The sequence below is a fragment of the Schistocerca serialis genome, chromosome 2 (assembly GCF_023864345.2).
Source record: "Schistocerca serialis cubense isolate TAMUIC-IGC-003099 chromosome 2, iqSchSeri2.2, whole genome shotgun sequence".
Taxonomy (NCBI): domain Eukaryota; kingdom Metazoa; phylum Arthropoda; class Insecta; order Orthoptera; family Acrididae; genus Schistocerca; species Schistocerca serialis.
Window position 1 is genome coordinate 693965143 of NC_064639.1, and position 20451 is coordinate 693985593.

General features: G+C 42.2%; 1 protein-coding gene across 3 annotated transcripts in view; it reads left to right on the forward strand.

The window, feature by feature from the left end:
- Nucleotides 1-20451, forward strand: part of LOC126457837 (telomerase Cajal body protein 1) — a 102789-nt gene that overhangs the window by 40395 nt on the left and 41943 nt on the right. For all 3 annotated transcript variants that reach the window (XM_050094470.1, XM_050094471.1, XM_050094472.1), the window contains exon 4: nt 3703-3839. In XM_050094470.1, coding sequence (XP_049950427.1) covers nt 3703-3839 — 137 coding nt within the window. The remainder of the gene's footprint in view (nt 1-3702; nt 3840-20451) is intronic.

Consider the following 20451-nt stretch of genomic DNA (forward strand, 5'->3'; position numbering starts at 1 on the left):
GCAGAGTTCGCTACAGACATTTTCTGCCTTGAGAAAAACTTTCTTCGTAGTGCTTTAGTGAATGAACATGAGCGAAGTAAGAGTATTTTGTTTCATTTTTGTCTCCAAAATCTGATATTATCCAGTTGTTTAAGAAGTTATGTAACATGTGACTCAGAGTTCAGAATTTTATCAGTATAAACACTGAAGAATTTAGAATACTCTATTTAGTGCTATTAGAGAAAGTTGTGGTTTGAGCAAATTAATGTCTCATTCACTGTAACAAATCGGAGCACAAAATCTGTTAGATTTTTTAATTTGTCCAGGCATGCATGAGAATTTCATTTTCATGGAGACTGTTGGTCAGTGTTTGATAAATGTGGCACCCATTATGGACAAAGCTTTTTCACAGTTAGGCAACAGCCTTGCCGCAGTGGAGACACTGGTTCCCGTGAGATCACCGAAGTTAAGTGCTGTCAGGCGTGGCCGGCACTTGGATGGGTGACCATCCGGGCCACCATACGCTGTTGCCCTTTTTCGGGGTCCACTCAGCATCATGATGCCAATTGAGGAGCTACTCGACCGAATAGTAGTGGCTCCGGTCAAAGAAAACCATCATAACGACCGGGAGAGAGATGTGCTGACCACACGCCCCTCCTATCCGCATCCTCAACTGAGGATGACATGGGGTTTGGATGGTCCCAATGGGCCACTTCTGGCCTGACGATGGAGTGCTGCTGCTGTTTTTCACAGTTACTTCCTTATACAATATTTAGTGTACTCTTTCTCTCTGAAAACATCGATTGTGTGAAATCAACTCTCACTTTTTTCACTTGACATACTGAAAGCCCTGGATCAAGGCAGTCAGGTAGAAGCAGTACTTCATATCCGCCAATTTTCCAACTAGCAAATTGTTTTTGTGAGCATCTGCATTGTTATATATTTTAATTTTGCATTCCAGGCCTCTTATCACGCATTACCTCATCCAGTTAGTGCAGAAGACTTCGTAGAATCTGCCAGTTATTGTAACTGGTACAAAGAAACCTTTTTGCAGTCCAGAAAATGATGACGGACTTCACCTCTTTAGGTATAGGTCCGCTGGACTCCACTCACTACTTTCATTGAAGTTTTCTTTCAGGCATAAAGCAGCTGACCCGCATTTCATCCACAGTACGAAATCAGATGAGAGAATAAATTGGCATCTCTTTAAAATGGTGCAAATATTGGCGTTAAATTTGTTTTTGCATGTACTCTTTGTCAGTATTCATCAAATGTGGCACCTATCCTTCACAAAAGTCCCTCATAGTTAATTTGTTGTGCAAAATTTAATGTACTGTTTCTTCTCATGTGCCTTTGGCATAAGATATTTTGTAAATCTTTAATCATTGACTGTTCTATACATATTGTGGACTTTTCAGGGTTTTCATTTTTTTTGTTGCAGTTTTGTGATATCATTCACGTGACCATCTTCAAGAAAAATATAAACCCATCTGTTAACTGTTGAAAATAAGGAAGCAGATTCCTATTAAAAAAACTTTGACCATCTATGAAGCAATTTCAATTGGTGACAACATTTCCAGAACAAAGAATTTTGTAATTGCAGAGTATTCCATTTGATCAGTATTTAACAAAACATGTACAATACTATTAATACTGTTGACCATTGCATTTTATCAGTATTTAATTAGAAAAACACAATACTTCTACTGTTGATCAAGTTGATATTTGACTTGATTATTTTGCAACATGTGCCAGAAAAAGAAAAACAAAATTTCATTGATATTGTTACCATCTCTATGCTAGGCTGACAGTGTTCCACTTTGCGCTTGTAGCATTCAGAAGTACATTGTAAGCATTCTGTACGATCCAGTGATACGTACTTAGGTCATCCTTCATGGTCAGTGTCAGAATACTTCAGTTCAGGTGTGTAATAATCAAGAAGTGTATATTCCCACACCATATCTGACCTAATTGTTTGGAAAATGAGAGTTCTTTGCATTCTGTTTACAAATAAGGGCTGGTGTAACCTTTTGTTCCAATGTTTCTTTAACAGGTTTACATTATGCTGATATTAAACAAGTTAAATGTTATTAAAAATGGTCTGTGCTTTCCACCATTGGTAAATTTTATGTTATCCTTCTGAGGTGAACTATCAGTGTGGCAACTCTATTTTAATTTTTTACTTAATGGGTATTATTTATTTTTGGCTTAATTATCTTCACTTTCACAAAAAGTCTGGCCACAATGGTCAGAGACAGTGATTTTGTGTGTGTGTGTGTGTGTGTGTGTGTGTACTAATTTAAAAAAACATCTTTTGGTCAAAAGTTAAAATGTTGTAGCAGGCTTTTCACTGAGCCTGCCTGTGACAGTGTCACTTCTACTGGGTGAGCAGCAGTCTGTCCTGTTCACAATACTTTTGTTAACTTTACTTTTAAATGTTTTTAAGATTTAACACCAACACCTTAACATTTCATATGGGCGTGATCATTAGCCAGCTGGCTACCTGTTTGAATAGCCTCTGTCAGACTGCTATAAAGAGCAATTTGACAATACAATTGCAGACAGTGCCTTTCAGCACAGCTCATTCAACTTCAGTGACTTTTTCTGAACTCAAGCCATATGGATTCCTCCATTCCCCCTCCCCATCCCCAACTTTCCTCATCCTTCAATCCCTCCCCACTCACAACTATTGAAACAGTAATTCCTTTATTTTAAAAAATTGGGTGAAGGTAACAACTTACTGTATAGGAGATGTATTGAATCACCATCAAGCACTTATACTTGACTGTAAATTTCACTGGCTTTCAGATAAATCCTTATTTGAGCTGAGGTACATGTACATGTGCACTCACACGTGCATATCTCCCTACATTATGCTTGCTGAATGACCTGCATTGTGCATTCATCCGGAACAGCGCAGGTGGGAGATGTGTGGGAGTGCACATGTATGTGGGTGCACATGTACTCTTAACTCAGAAAAGGCCTTGTGTGAAAATTAGCAAAGTTTTCAGTCTTGTCCATGCGGCTGCCAATGACTCAATGCTTCTACTATTTGGTGAGTTGCTATCTTTACTCCAGTTTTTTCCCCACTTTCTACCTAGAGTTTACGTTACCACACTAGCTTATCATAATTACTGGTATATAAGTTGGGCAGATCCTCCAACATGGTGTTTGGTTATGTAGTCCTTCTGCCCTCAGTCTCTATTTACTTGTTCCTGGCTTATTTGTATTTATGCCAATGTTAATAATCTTATTTTCTCCACCTGCACACCCAATTTCCTATTTCTCTTTCTGTGGGTATCGTCTTCTCATGTTACTGGCCTCTGTATCTTCTTACAGCCAGCTTTCCTTTCTCCATCCATCTAGTTCCTCCCACTCTAGATACCAACTTCCCTGTGTTCCAGTGTACAGCATATAACTATCACTGGTACCCCTTGGACAAGTTGTCTGTTGCACTCGTATTCCTGTCCTACGCTCTCTCTCTCTCTCTCTCTCTCTCTCTCTCTCTCTCTCTCTCTCTCTCTCTATGGTTGCCATTTTTCATATAACTGTCTGTTCTCCGCCCATGTTTTTTTTCTCTTATTGTGCAAGGAACATATTCTTGAGACAACATTTAACTAGGTGATATTGATCTGAATTGAAATAATTGTTTGTATGATGTTTTGACAATCACATTGTGAAAACTCAACAGTCATTTGATATTGGTTCTGTCACTTCTTTCAGAATGGATGAAATTGTGACTCCACATTGTGTTTCCTTTGACACTACTGGTGAAAAGTTATACTGTGGTCTCAAGAATATGATAAAAATATTCAACACTGCCTACCCTGGACGTGATTGTGACACTAGGAATTTGAAATGTAAGTGCAGATACAGTTAATGATGCTCCTTATTTTTATACTTTTATACAATATTTGTAGTATAATAGTAGTAACTGCATGATGAATATTATACATTTTTTCCTTATATTATGGTGTGCAAACTTCCATTATGGGTGCTGTATATGTAATCTCAAGTAAGGTGTACATTTGAGCAAGTCTTCATAATTATAAAGAAATGTTATATTGGGTGAAAGGCATTCCACTTAATGATATATGTGTGTCATTTTTGCTACTTATTTATGCAGGAATTTTCTCATTTGGTCTCATGAGGCTGAATGGATGCCTGTCTGAATCTTCCCACCATGGAGAAATCTGAATAGGTAACTGGGACTGGAGCCAGGACTCCCTTGTTGATTGCCAAAGGTGCTAACCACTTCACCATGAGGCATGTTTATAACAAATGATATTATATTTTCTAATGGTGTGCCATATTCTGAAGTCTGTTAAGGATAGCCAGGCATAAATTATTGTAGAGGTATGTGCATGTGGTAGTGATGGTGCTAGCAGTGTCTCGAGTGCTATCACTATATACAAATGGCTCATATATGCCAAAACTAAGAAAACTGTTGTGACTCGCCAATCTTTCAAAGTGCCGCCACGCAGTTACGCGCGTCCTCTACATGCGGCGCTGTCTGCCAGCCATGAAGCAGCAGCGCCACCTAAGCGGCCGGCCAGCCAGCGGCCGCTAGACTCGGACTCAGTTATGATTTGACTGTTAAAGTGTACACACGTCTTACTCTGCTTACTTGATCTGTGACTTTCATGTATAGCGTCTTCCTTGAAATATATTTGTTCAACTTGAAGTTATAACAATTGGCGACGAGGTAGTGATTTTTCTTTTCCATCGTTGACCCACATGTTTCCATGGCCACTTTAGAGCAACTATTGCAAGGTCTCATAGAACAGCAAACGCTTCTCACAAATGCGATTTGTGATTTTGTCGCGGCATCAAATGCGGGGCGTCTCTTGTCGTCGTCTCTACCTCCTTTTCCTCCTTACGACGAGATGGCGGAAGACTGGTCTGATTACGAAAAACATCTTCGACAGCACTTCTTCGCATTTCATGTCGCGGACGAACAAACATGTAAGTCTCTGTTCCTTTCTTGGATTTCACCTCAAATGTATCGGTTGTTGTCTCAATTGGCTCCTTTGAAAGATCTTGCGTCTTTGTCCTTTGCTGAAATGTGCTCACTTCTGTCCGTCTATTTTCAAAAGCAAACGCATGTGGTAGCCTCTCGTGTTGGCTTTTATTGTTGTCAAAAACAACCGAATCAGTATCGTGCTTTGGCTGCTGAACTTCACGGCCTCAGTAGAAAGTGTCAATTTGTTACTGAAGTTCACAAAGAATCCTACAATGATTTCATGGTACGGGATGCTGTTATCCGATTGGCGCCCGACAAAGAAGTTAGGCAATGTGCCCTTCAGTTGGCAAATCCGACTCTAGGTGAAATCCTATCCATCGTTCAGTCTTTTGAAATTTGTCGCGCCGCTGGAACGCAAATAGAGGCATGGGGCAATGTCAGGGAAATACAACCTCTGTGTGATGTTGACGAAGCGTGTGGGGTGTCCCCGCCGGCCGACATGGCCGCAGTACACTCCCAAGCGCAGCCTCAGCCTAACCGTAAACAAACCTCTAAGAAACTGCAACTTCCTTCATGTCCATGGTGTTTTACGAAACATTCACGAGAAGATTGTCCACAACGTTGGGCCGTGTGTCACAAATGCAAAAAAAAAGGGTCATGTGTCATCCGTTTGCAAATCCGACCGCATACATTATGTTCATGAACGTGACGCTGATTCTGATTCTGTGTTGTCTGTCAATTGTACTTCTTCCCTTTCAGGGAAGTTATTCCTCACTGTCCAAATACTTGGTCTAGATGTTCGCATGCTGGTGGATACTGGTTCTGCTGCCACTATCATCAATTCTCAGATTTATCTTCAGTTGGGTTCTCCAATCCTGTCACCTGTCACTAGACAATTACGGACTTACAATAAACAGAAGATTTCTCTCTTGGAACAATTTGATGCTGAGGTATCTTACAAATCTGTCATTCGCACTGTTCCCATATTTGTGGTCGACCATAGTAACGTAGAGAATCTTTTTGGTTTCGATGCCTTTCGCGTTTTTGGGTTCTCCATAGATGACTCTGTCAATATCATCTCTGATGCCTTATGCTGAATTGGATTCCTTGTTGACGACATTTTCGTCCCTTTTTTCTCCTGGGTTAGGCCGTGCAAACGACTTTGAAGCTCATATCACGCTCAAACCCACTGCTCGGCCTAAGTTTTTTCGGGCTCGGCCCATTCCTGTGGCCCTTTGTGATGAGGTCAAACGGGAGCTGGATCGTCTCACTGCTTCAGGGGTCTTGCTTCCTGTCACTTCCAGTGAGTGGTCCTCTCCTGTTGTTGTCGTTGCTAAGCCAAATGGTGATATTTGTCTCTGTGGCGATTTCAAAGCTACTGTAAATGCTCAATGCCTTATCGACACTTACCCTATGCCTCGGCCTGAAGAATTGTTCCCTAAACTTGCTGGAGGCCAGTATTTTTCTAAACTTGACCTGTCAGAAGCTTATCATCAACTTCCTCTCGATGCTGCTTCCCAGAAGTTTCTGGTTCTTAACACGCCTTTCGGCCTCTATCAATACCAACGATTGCCATTTGGGGCTGCCAGCGCCCCTGCTCTCTTTCAACGATTCTTGGAACAATTATTGCTCACTGTCCCTGGGTGTATAAATTACCTGGACGACATTGTTGTCACTGGCTCCATCACTGACGAACATCTTCAAAATTTCCGCACTCTTTTTCATGTCTTACAGACTGCCGGTCTTAAGTGTAACCTTCAGAAATCAAAATTTTTTCAGGCATCTACCATGTACTTGGGGTTTCAACTCTCTCGGGATGGTATTCGTCCGCTTCAGCAAACTGTCGCTGCGATCGATGCCCTTCCTCGCCCTACATCTGTTAAGGAACTGCAGGCCTTCTTGGGGAAAATAGCATACTACCAGAAGTTTTTACCGTCTGCTGCTTCGGTGGCTCAGCCGTTGCATCACCTGTTGCATAAAAACGTGCCTTTTCACTGGACTGCGTCATGCGATGCGGCTTTCCAGAATTTGAAGACTATGCTGAAACAGGCCCCGTGCCTGGCTACTTATCGACCTGGCCATCTTGTTCTTGCCACGGACGCCTCTCAATATGGGGTCAATGCAGTCCTTGTGCACCATTTGTCTGACAGTTCTGAACAACCCATTGCTTATGCCTCCAAAATTGCCAAAATTGAAAAAGAAGCTTTGGCCATTATTTATGCTCTTCATAAGTTTGGTGTTTTTCTCTACAGATCCAAATTTCATCTTGTTACGGATCACAAACCACTTGTTTCCTTGTTTCATCCATCAACGTCACTTCCCGACAAGGCTGCACACCACCTCCAGCGTTGGGCTCTTTACTTGTCTTGTTTCAATTATGAGATTCATTTCCGGCCGACGGCTCAACATGCAAATGCTGATGCACTGTCTCGCCTTCCCATGGGTCCTGATCTATCATTCGATAGGGACGAACTTTTGTGTTTCCACCTGGATGTTGCCGAGCAGCGGGTTGTGGATGGGTTCCCCATCACCGGGGACCGGCTGGCGGCTGCTACGGGTTCTGACCCTACCCTCTCCCGGGTTTTACGCTGTATTCAGAAGGGTTGGCTAGATCGTCTGTCCACTCTAACTTCTGATCCGTTGCGGAACTACTACGCTTTGCGTTACCGCCTCATGGCTAGGGATGGTGTTATCCTCCTTTCCACCGAAAATGCTTCGCCGTATGTTGTGGTACCTGCGTCTTGTGTGCTTTGGTCTTGCGCCTCCTTCACCAAGGGCACTGGGGTGTCTCTTGCGCAAAATCTCTGGCGCGCCGTCATGTGTACTGGCCCGGTATCGACTATGAAATCACACACATGGTCGCTGCCTGCGGCCCTTGTGCGTCACAGGTCACCGCCCCAAAGTCATCTTTGTCACGGTGGCCTTCGCCTGAGAAGCCCTGGGAGAGTATTCATGCTGACTTCGCGAGACCTTTTTTAGGTACTTATTGGCTTCTCGTTATTGACGCCTTCTCTAACTTTCCTTTCATTGTCCGTTGCACGTGCCTACCACCGCGGCAACCACCAACTCTCTAACTCGAATTTTCTCTTTGGAAGGCCTTCCCTCTACTCTTGTTACTGATAATGGTCCGCAATTTGCCTCTTCCGATTATGCGGATTTTTGTGCCCATCACGGCGTCATGCATGTCACGGCCCCTCCGTTCCATCCACAGTCAAATGGTGACGCTGAACGACTGGTCCGCACATTTAAGGCTCAGATGAGGAAACTCCTGACTTCTTTTGCTGCTGATGATGCGCTTCTCCAATTTCTGGCTTGTTCCTGTTTCACCCCTATGGGCGACCACAGCTCGGCTGAGCTCTTAGATGGCCGACAGCCCCACACGCTACTTCATCTTGTGCGGCCTTCCACCTCACGGTCACGGGTGCCTTTGCTTGGCCGGTTCACCGCCGACGACCTTGTATGGGTACGGGGATATGGCAGGCGGCCAAAATGGAGTCCTGGCCGTATCTTATGACACCGTGGCCAACGCCTGTATGAAATCCAGACGGACACGGGTGTTGCAGTGCGTCATTCGGACCAGCTTCGGCCTCGTGTGCCAGCAATGCCTGTTCCAGATACCGCTACACCACCTTCGGCTCTACCTGGCGCTCGGGATACTGGAATCACTCATTACTCACAACACAGTCCTCTCACCATCATATCGGTGCCAGCACAAGAACTGACGGCACCAGGAGACGTGCCCATGCAGGAACCAGATGACCATCATCTGTCGGAGCAACTCTACTCATCTCCTTCTCCTACGGACGCAGACACATCGCCCATGTCTCCTGTTATAACAACCGGACTTGCCGCAACAGGCAGATTGGTGCACGGGGCCCCAGCAGATTCGACCCCCACGTCTCCTGTCATCTCGGCCTGTTATCATCGGGGATACTTCCGTCCGTACGGGAAGCCTCCTCCTCGAGACTTTACGGCCAGTCAACAACACCTATGGGCGTTAGCAATCCACAGGCCACCTCCATCAAGACCTGTGCAAAAAACTGCAAAGGGGGGAAAAGTGTTGTGACTCGCCAATTTTTCAAAGTGCCGCCACGCAGTTACGTGCGTCCTCTACATGCAATCCTGTCTGCCAGCCATGCAGCAGCAGTGCCACCTAAGCAGCCAGCCAGCCAGCGGCCGCTAGACTCGGACTCAGTTATGATTTGACTGTTAAAGTGACACACGTCTTACTCTGTTTACTTGATCTGTGGCTTTCATGTATTGCGTCTTCCTTGAAATATACTTGTTCAAATTGAAGTTATAACAAAAACGATGTCTGACTCAGTTTACATACGTGTTATATGGAACTTTTGGTTGAAACAATCACAGTTTTGCACTTGGTGAAACTGCTTTTGTGGGTAGGGACAACTGCATTGTCAGGAGTGCCAAGAAACGTGTGAAAGGACCACTTATTTTTCACTATGTAGATAAATGATCTGACAGGCAGGATGAGCAGAAATCTGCAGCCTTTTGCTGATGATGCTGTGGTGGATGGGAAGTTGTCATTATTAGTGAGTGTAGAAGGATGCAACATGACTTACATGGAGACGGCACGACCGTGGGCTCGTGGATTTGTCTGAAATTTTGTGTGGTGAAAGAGGACCCCTAACACCTCATGTGGTTAAAATATTAGGACACACTACTCGGAAAATCCTGAGAAAAATCGATCCAAAGTTTCTTAGGTACCTTATGAGTGTAAAATGTTTGTCCACTGCCGAGCCGCCGTCTGGCCTAGATGGTTAGGGCTTGGACTCTTACGCCAGAGGTCTCGGGTTCGATTCCTCCTCTGGCACTTTTCTTTTCTTCTTCTGTTTCATTTTCTTTTGTTGTTCCAACAATTATTTAGAAAGTTTCCGAAACCTGCATTGTCTTTAACAAATTAGTTACATTATTGAATAAAAATTATTTTCTTTTTGTCCAACAACACAATTCATGGCAGTGAGTTTTCCATTTTTCATTGTAAAGTATATGAGGAGAAATATTGGGTTTTTAATCAGAATAACAATGTTGATTGGGGAACATTCAATTTTTATACATATAATAATTGTAAACAAGAACCGCAGTGGTAATTATCATAAAAACAAACAAAGCAATAATTTTTGCGACATCTTGCGCAGCATGTAAAAGTGGATTTTTTACAATCACATGGCGTTTGCAATAAATCTGTACAAAAACATGCCCCATTAACATTTACGAAAGTGTTTTGAGTTTCTGATAATTTTGAGCCAAACTAGGCATATTGAATCATGTCTCGAAATATTGGAGACGATAATTGATGGTGAATTATAGAATGAATTTTTATACAGTCTTCCCGGGAATTAATTTCACAATTCTCGTGTAACAATGCAGTGCGATTTTGCGAGCACTTTATGAAATTTTTAACTTGCCTGTAAATGTAAACATCACAAGGTTGCATCAAAGTAGTGCATTTTGGAAGTATGACTTTTACAGACTAAGTTGGCATATTTTCGTCAGCTTGAAAAATTGCATCATATATCTCCGGATTCGTTTGACCTCCCCAAGAGTTAATGAAAAGTAAATATTTGTTCTCCCCGACGTAAGATTTTAAACATTTCCGGAGAAAATCAATGTATAAAATGATTGTTAATTTTCCGGACTTTGATGATGTTATGATGACGTTCGTATAAGTATTGGCATAGCCATATATTAATTTGTGAATATGATGTCCGAAATGACTGGTCGCTTCTTGTAAGCATATGAAGACATGTGGGAGCAGTTTTCCGAATAATGTTATTGAATACTGTGCAGTGTATGAATGCGTCACTTTACTCAAATCCGACTTTTTCATGAAAACTGTTTTACTCCCTTTTTTAGTGAGAGTCCTGTTGAAAACAGATTGATATTGGCATCCTGAAACAATATTATTTTTAATATTAAACAATATTCAAATGTGTATGCAAATATATTTTTCTGTAATTAAATTTAAATTGACATATTTTACATCGGTAAACATTTTGTATGCACCTGTTTGGTCAGCATTTATCACATAATCCTCATGGTATTGAGGGATTAAACAGCACATCTGCCAACAAAAGGTCTCCACAAACTCCTGGATGTCCTCCATTGACGCCGCTTCTTTTTTGAAACCAGTTTTGTGATCTTGTGTTGTGAAATTGTGTGCTTCTGTTTAAATGCTGTGACCCATCGATCAGACGCCTTGAATTTGAAATCGATGAATTGTGCAGCTGCAGCCAATACCCATTGCTGTAAATTTCTTGTCGTGACTTGCTGATATTGCTGTCTTGCTTCTACAAAAGGGTCGTAGGTCCATGAATCTTATCGCCTCAAATTTATCCATTTGCGTATCACCACTTTTAATATCTTTCTCCCATTGTGAAAGATATTCTTTTCTCTTCAGTTGGCGGCATCCTTTTTTTTTGCAATGTCACCAAGGACCATGTGACGTGCGCTTTAGCAATATTCACGACTTTGACTTTTGAGGCAATGGGAATCATGTCACTTTTAAATCTTTTCGGTGACGGTTTATATTCGTCCGGAGACGAATCACTTTGTGGCACTTCGAACTGTTTGTCGTTCTCCTCACATTCTTCACAATCCTCATGAGCGTGAATTAATTCCTCGTCAGTTATGAATGTTGTTTCGCCCAAAAGTTCCAGTGTATTATTATAAAGTTCTCCAGCCAATAACATAGCATCGTGAGAGATTTCTTCTGAAGATGTCAATGCAATTAAATTATTTTCCGTCAACAGCTTTTCATAATACACCACTGCGTCCTTCAGTCATAATTTTGATAGATCAGTATGAATGGATTCTTCAGGAATTTCTCCTCCTATTCCAGATGAACCAGCAACTTCTTCAGTCAACATGTTTAACCTCGGATCAGAATAACACGTTGAAATTTGAAACAGGCACGTCTGTTCACAATGAAATAAAAAAACTGCCATTTGCTTCTCACAGCTCGTGCAGTCCTATGCACAGATGACCGTTATAATCCCAAGGGGACCCTTACAAAGCCCCTTTAAATCTTGAAATCCCATAAAACAAAATAGAACAATGAGCATGAATATTTTTCAGTGAATGAAAAACTTTACATTCTTGAGCTAAAATAATGTATTAAAAATAATGTAGGTTTGAGAAACTTTTTGAATAATTGGTGGAATAACAAAAGAAAACGAAACAGAAGAAAAAAAAAGTGCCGGAGGAGGAATTGAACCCGAGACCTGTGGCATAAGAGTCCGAGCCCTGACCATCTATGCCAGACAGCGGCTCGGCACTGGACTAACATTTTATACTCATAAGGCACCTAAGAAATTTGGATCAATTTTTCTCAGGATTTTCTGAGTAGTGCGTCCTAATATTTTAACCACGTGAGGTGTTAGGGGTCCTCTTTCACCACACAAAATTTCGGACAAATCCCTGACCCCACGGTTGTGCCGTCTCCTTGTTAGACAAAATTACGATGAATGGCAACCTGCACTAAATGTAAAAAAATGTAAGCTAATGCAAATGAGTAGGGAAAAAAATCCCATAATATTTGAATACAGCATTAGTAAAGTACTGTTTGACACAGTCGTGTTGATTAAATATCTGGCCATAACATTGCAAAGTGATATGAAATGGAACAAGCACTTTAAGGATGATAGCAGGAAAGATGAATGCTCGACTTCAGTTTATTCAGAGAATTTTAGAAAAGTGTGATTCATTTGTAAAGGAGACCATGTATAGAACACTAGTATGACCTATTCTTGAGTACTGCTCGAATGTTTGGGATCCGCACTAGGTCAGATTGAAGAAAGATGTGGAAGCAGTTCAGAGGCAGGCTGCTAGATTTGTTACTGTTAGAGTTTACAACATGCGGATATTACAGAGGTGCTTCGTGAACTCAAGTGGGAATCTATGGAGGTAAGATGATGATTCTTTTGTAGAAACCTATTGAGAAAATTTAGAGAACCATCATTTGAAGCTGTCTGCCAATGTACATTTTGTGTAAGGATAACAAAGATAAGATAAGAGAAAGTGGGACAGAGATGTATGGGCAGTGGTTTTTCCCTTGCTCTGTTTGTGAGTGGGAAAAGAAAGGAAACGACTATTAGTGGTACAAAATACCCACTACCACACACCATATTGTGGCTTGTGGAGTGTCTATGTAGATGTAATTGTAGAGGGAATGCTACCTGAAGCCAGGATGGCATACCCCCTTCCAAATTTTTTATGGCAACAATGACTAATGTCTGGAAAGTGTGCTTTATTCCCAGAGTGATGACAACGGAATGATGTATGAAGAATCTGTGCAAACAGCTGCAGTTTTCTTCATTCTGCCTGGATGTTAGTGCAAATACCAGATTTTATTATGAAAAGGATAGATTGCTAATCACCATATACTGGAAATGCAGAGTCACAGACATGCACAATTAAAAGACTGCTAAAAAAGTAAGCTTTTGGCCAAAAGACTTTCTTCTGAATTAGATAACACACACACACACACACAATTCTCACACACGTAACCACTGTCTTTGGCTGGATACAGGTGGGGGACGGTAAAGTGCTGCTTCTGTGAGTGTGTGGGGATGAACTGGGGAGAGGGGAGAGCATTTATGTACAGCTGGGAGGTTAGACAGCAATTGGGGGTTGGGGGGGGGGGGGGGGAGTAGGAAAGGAGAGAAGTTAGAAGACTGCGGGTGTGTTGGTGAGATAGAAAGCTGTGCAGTGCTGGACTGGGAACAGGTAAGGGGATAAATGGGTGAAGGACAGCGATTAATCTCAGGAAGAACCCGGGAACATAGGATACATTTGAGGGAGAGTTCCCCCACCTGTGCACCAGAAAAGTTGATGTTGGTAGGAAAGATCAAGATGGCACAGGCTGTGAAGAAATCATTGAAATGAAGAACATTGTATTGGACATTGCACTCAGCAGCTGGGTGCTCCAGCTGTTTCTTGGCCACAGTTTGTTAGTGGTCATTCATGCCGACAGATAGCTTGTTGGTTGTCTTGCCAATGTAGGATGCAGCACAGTGGTTGCAGCTTAGCTCGTAGATCACATGACCGGTTTCACAAGTAGTACCTTTTATGGGATAGGTGATGCCTGTGACCAGACTTGGGTAGGTGGTGGTGAGAGGATGTGTGGGATCTGTCTGTGATTTAGAATCTCCACAATATGGTGAGTAGCAATCTATTCTTTTCATAATATTGTCATCAATACATTTTGGATTTTCCATTGTTTTATCAGATTTTGTTTGTTACTCTGGTGCCAGTTAGTCTGGCCAAGTTGTGATTATTGACAGCTGAGGTTCAGATAATACAGCTTTCAAAATAATTTTATTTGTAATGAACAGTCTGCATTGATTAGGTATGTTCCCTGGAAGTGTCGTCGTAACTGCCGTCTGCATCACGTCTGCTGTGCAGCGAGCTACATTAATTAAAGTATTAACTGTATTTTTCTTACTTGTAACTTCTTCTTCCGTGTGTTTTTGCTTTTAAGAAGCTTTAATTGCCGAGTGCTAGTAATAGTGTTCCATAGATTTCGTGTTTGTTTTGAATACAGTCAGAGAGAGTCCCTTTAGTCAGCCATAGTGCCAGTAGTGCTAGTGTTTGTTTTGAATACAGTCCAGAGACAGGTAGTGCTATTTTCATTGTTTTCCACAAGAAGTGTCTAGTAACAACAGTTTAGTCAACTAACAGCCACCTTTAGTGAATTAGCAGTCTAGTTAAAAGTTGATTAACTCTGTACAGTAAATCGGTTTCTTAGGATGGATAGGATGTGTGATTGCTGTGTACGGACGCAGGAGGAGCTGGCCACTGTTCGCGAATAGCTGAACGTGTTGATGGCTGCGGTCAGCCGTCTTCAGGCTGCTGCCTCGGAGTGTAGCGGTAGTGGGGAGGCTGGTGCGTCGCATGGTACACCCCAGGTGTTACATGCTTCACCCACTGTCCCTGCTGTCGAGACATCTACGCGGGTACCGGGTGCGGTTGGGCCACCCTCCCCCCAAGGGGAGTGGCGGGTTCAGAGGCGTTCATGGTGCATGAGGCAGAGGGTCAATGTGGAGGCTGGCTGTGTGGCATCGCCCGCTCTGCCTGTGAGTGGACATGTGGCCGCTCCTTCAGCAAGGTCCGAGCAGGCACACGGGGGGAGGGGTTTATTAGTGATTGGGAGCTCCAACATTAGGCGGGTGATGGAGCCCCTTAGGGAAATAGCAGAAAGGTTGGGGAAGAAGGCCAGTGTTCACTCTGTCTGCTTGCCAGGGGGTCTCATCCGAGATGTGGAGGAGGCCCTGCCGGCGGTGATAGAAAGCACTGGGTGCACCTGACTGCAAATTTTTGCTCATGTCAGCACCAATGACTCCTGCCGTCTGGGTTCAGAGGTCATCCTCAGTTCATACAGGCGTTTGGCGGAGTTGGTGAAGGCGGAAAGCCTCGCTTGTGGGGTGGAATCTGAGCTAACTATTTGTAGTATCGTTCCCAGAACCAATTGCGGTCCTCTGGTTTGGAGCTGAGTGGAAGGCTTAAACCAGAGGCTCAGACGATTCTGCGGAGATCTGGGGTGCAAATTTCTCGACCTCTCTTTATCGGGTGGAGAAATGTAGGGTCCCTCTGAATAGGTCAGGTGTGCACTACACGCAGGAAGTGGCTACAAGGGTAGCGGAGTACTTGTGGAGTGCACATGTGGGTTTTTACGTTAGAGAATTCCCTCCCTAGGCCCGAAAAGATGCCTCCTGAGACATGGCAAGGTAGGAGTAGGCAAAATGCAGCAGGGAATAATAATATTAATGTGCTAATAGTAAACTGCAGGAGTGTCTATAGAAAGGTCCCAGAACTGCTCTCATTAATAAACGGTCACAATGCCCACATAGTACTAGGGACAGAAAGTTAGCTGAAACCAGATGTAAACAGTAATGAAATTCTAAACTCAGGTTGGAATGTATACCGCAGAGACAGGCTGGACAGTGAAGGGGGAGGCATGTTTATAGCGATAAGAAGTACAATAGTATGGAAGGAAATTGACCGAGATCCGAAATGTGAAATAATTTGGGTGAAGGTCACGGTTAAAGCAGGCTCAGACATGGCAATTGGATGTCTCTATAGGCCCCCTGGCTCAGCAGCTGTTGTGGCTGAGCACCTGAAGGATAATTTGGAAAATATTTCGAGTAGATTTCCCCACCATGTTATAGTTCTGGGTGGAGATTTTAATTTGCCGGATATAGATGGGAGACTCAAACGTTCATAACGGGTGGCAGGGACAAAGAATCCAGTGAAATTTTTCTGAGTGCTTTATCTGAAAACTACCTTGAGCAGTTAAACAGTGAACCGACTCGTGGCGATAACGTATTAGACCTTCTGGTGACAAATAGACCCAAACTATTTGAAACAGTTAACGCAGAAAAGGGAATCAGCGATCATAAAGCAGTTACTGCATCGATGATTTCAGCCGTAAATAGAAATATTAAAAAAGGTAGGAAGATTTTTCTGTTTAGCAAAAGTGACAAAAAGCAGATTTCAGAGTACCTGACGTCTCAACACAAAAGTTTTGTCTCAAATACAGATAGTGTTGAGAATCAGTGGACAAAGTTCAAAACCATCGTACAATATGGGTTAGATGAGTATGTGCGAAGCAAGATCATAAGATATAGAAAAGAGCCAGCGTGGTGCAACAACCGAGTTAAAAAACTGCTGCGGAAGCAAAGGGAACTTCACAGCAAACATAAACATAGCCAAAGCCTTGCAGACAAACAAAAATTACGTGAAGCGAAATGTAGTGTGAGGAGGGCTATGCGAGAGATGTTCAATGAATTCGAAAGTAAAGTTCTATGTACTGACTTGGCAGGAAATCCTAAGAAATGATGGTCTTATGTCAAAGTGGTAGGTGGATCAAAACAAAATGTCCAGACACTCTCGACCAAAATGGTACTGAAACAGAGGATGACAGACTAAAGGCCGAAATACTAAGTGTCTTTTTCCAAAGCTGTTTCACAGAGGAATACTGCACTGTAGTTCCTTCTCTAGGTTGTCGCACAGATGACAAAATGGTAGATATCGAAATAGACGACAGAGGGATAGAGAAACAATTAAAATCACTCAAAAGAGGAAAGGCCACTGGACCTGATGGGATACCAGTTCGGTTTTACACAGAGTATGTGAAGGAACTTGCCCCCTTCTTGCAGCGGTGTACCGTAGGTCTCTAGAAGAGCGTAGCGTTCCAAAGGATTGGAAAAGGGCACAGGTCATCCGCGTTTTCAAGGAGGGACGTCGAACAGATGTGCAGAACTATAGACCTATATCTCTAACGTCAATCAGTTGTAGAATTTTGGAACATGTATTATGTTCAAGTATAATGACTTTTTCTGGAGATTAGAAATCTACTCTGTAGGAATCAGCATGGGTTTCGAAAAAGACGATTGTGTGAAACCCAGCTCGCGCTATTTGTCCACGAGACTCAGAGGGCCATAGACACGGGTTCCCAGGTAGATGCTGTGTTTCTTGACTTCTGCAAGGCGTTCAATACAGTTCCCCACAGTCATTTAATGAACAAAGTAAGAGCATATGGACTATCAGAACAATTGTGTGATTGGATTGAAGAGTTCCTAGATAACAGAACGCAGCATGTCATTCTCAGTGGAGAGAAGTCTTCTGAAGTAAGAGTGATTTCAGGTGTGCCGCAGGGGAGTGTCGTAGGACCGTTGCTAGTCACAATATACATAAATGGCCTTGTGGATGAGACCGGAAGTTCACTGAGGCTTTTTGTGGATGATGCTGTAGTATATCGAGAGGTAGTAACAATGGAATATTGTACTGAAATGCAGGAGGATCTGCAGCGAATTGACGCATGGTGCATGGTGCAGGGAATGGCAATTGAATCTCAATGTAGACAAGTGTAATATGCTGCGAATACATAGAAAGAAAGATCCCTTATCATTTAGCTACAATATAGCAGGTCAGCAACTGGAAGCAGTTCATTCCATAAATTATCTGGGAGTAAGCATTAGGAGTGAATTAAAATGGAATGATCATATAAAGTTGATCGTTGGTAAAGCAGATGCCAGACTGAGATTCATTGGAAGAATCCTAAGGAAATGCAATCCAAAAACAAAGGAAGTAGGTTACAGTACGCTTGTTCTCCCACTGCTTGAATACTGCTCAGTAGCGTGGGATCTGTACCAGATAGGGTTGATAGAAGGGGTAGAGAAGATCCAACAGAGAACAGCGCGCTTCGTTACAGAATCGTGTAGTAATTGTGAAAGCATTACGGAGATGATAGATAAAGTGGAAGACTCTGCAGGAGAGACGCTCAGTAGCTCGGTACGGGCTTTTGTTGAAGTTTCGAGAACATACCTTCACCGAGGAGTCAAGCAGTATATTGCTCCCTCCTACGTATATCTCGCGAAGAGACCATGAGGATAAAATCAGAGAGATTAGAGCCCACACAGAGGCATACCGACAATCCTTCTTTCCACGAACAATACGAGACTGGAATAGAAGGGAGAACTGATAGAGGTACTCAAGGTACCCTCCGCCACACACCGTCAGGTGGCTTGCGAAGTACGGATGTAGATGTAGCTGTAGATGTAGATATTAATTGCTATGCATAACTGCTGCTGGAGCTCAGTACTAATATCCCAGGAAAAAACCCAAAGAAAAGTGTCATGAGGATTAGATAGTAGATTTGTATTTTGAAGGAGCCTGTCCCCCCAAATAACTTCAGGTGAATGATGGGGTAACTTCTTCAAATATTCTGCCTGAGAAAACTGCCAGTGTGTAATTTGACTGTATTCAGTCTGGGAAATGAAGGTAGCACTTGTTACTTGTGGAATAAGGCATGTGATAAAAGAGGATGAATAGAAATGGTTGCCTTCACTTTAAGTCTATGTTTCTAGGAGATGTCCGAAAGATGTGCCTGTAGGAACTAACACCATTTTGATCCTGCGGCTGCTATGAATCAAGATACAAAGGAATTAATGACATTAGCTGCCAGTGGGCATTGATTTAAATCAATGGGGAAAGTTGAAAATTTATGCCAGGTCAGGATATGAACACGAAGCTCTTGCTTACTAGGCAGATGCACTGACCACTGTGCCATGCAGACACAGCAATCATTGCGACTGCACGAATTACCCTAGTACGCCTCCTGTCAGTGCCAACTGGCAGCAAATATCATTAATTCCTTTGTGCTTTGATTCATGGTGGCTGCAGGATCCAAATGGTGTCTGTTCCTTTGGACATGTCCGAAAGAATATGTCCAAAGGAACAGACGCCATTTGAATGCCTGAAAGAATAGACCATTCTTTTTTGACAAAATGTTTTCACAAACATATCTTGCACATTTCTTTCCACTAGTGGTGTTACATGCAATTGTTTAAATTATTTAATACTGTTTTTATATAATATAAAATTTTAAAAATAAAAAAAATGTTAAATTTTCTTACGTCAAGGCTACTATAAGTTTTTCCTCTGGTGGTACAATTGAATGGAACTTTATGCAGGGTACTCTCAAGCACTGATCTTTTTCAAAATGTAATAAAATGTAGCACAGACATTCTCTGCATTCATTAAATTTATCAGGCTCTAATCATAATCTCTTATACAATGTATTAAACTCTCCAAATAACACTCTCTGTTTATCCACCATGCTGCAATCTGGCCATAGTCTAAGGGTTTATTTTAGAAAGCAATTTATCTGAGCTAGAACATAAAATGAGCTCAGGTCAGGGTGAATTCAGGAATCTGCGTTGCATAAATGTTACTCTCATAGTATTTCACTGGTAATTAGGATCAACTTTGATTAGCAAAGTAACACAGGCCAAATCAGTTCCAGTTGTGGTCATCACCTTATGATGTAGTGTTACTACAAAAGAACATATTTTGTTTTGTTCAAATAAAAATTGAAAAGAAGTAAATAATAACAAAGTTAACACTCCCATACTGCTGAAGTTTGAAATGTCTTTTCAATAATAAGTTTAGATTAAGGACAATATTGGCCATTTGAGAAATGAGTGTAGGTAGTAATTACTCTAATAAGAAGTCTATCCGATGAGTCATAATTAATGTGAAAAAGTTTAAAGGTATTTCATAAATTCTGCCAGCAGAATGAGAAGGTAAATTTAAAATACAAGGACATGGTGAAAAATAATACCTCCAGATTTTTTCTGTGAAAACTCTTAAAGCTTTTTAAATAAAACAAATGCTGTTAACATTCTACAGTTTTATTCTCTATCACAAGAGGGCTCCAAATTGTAGCATTTAACATAGTTGTGTGTATTGTAACTCTGTCATTGGGTGAAAAACACTGTGCTTTGATCGTGTTTTGAGTTGAAAGAGTTCATCCACACATGGAGCACTCTCTCCTTCAGTATGACAATGCCAGATTATGCAGGAGCACAGTGATGGTGCCATCTTATTTCCATGTATTTCCAAAACTTAAAGAACACCTTTGAGGACTGCACTTTGATAGTGATGAAGTGGTGGAAGCAGAGGTGAGCTTGTGGCTCTGCCAACAAAAT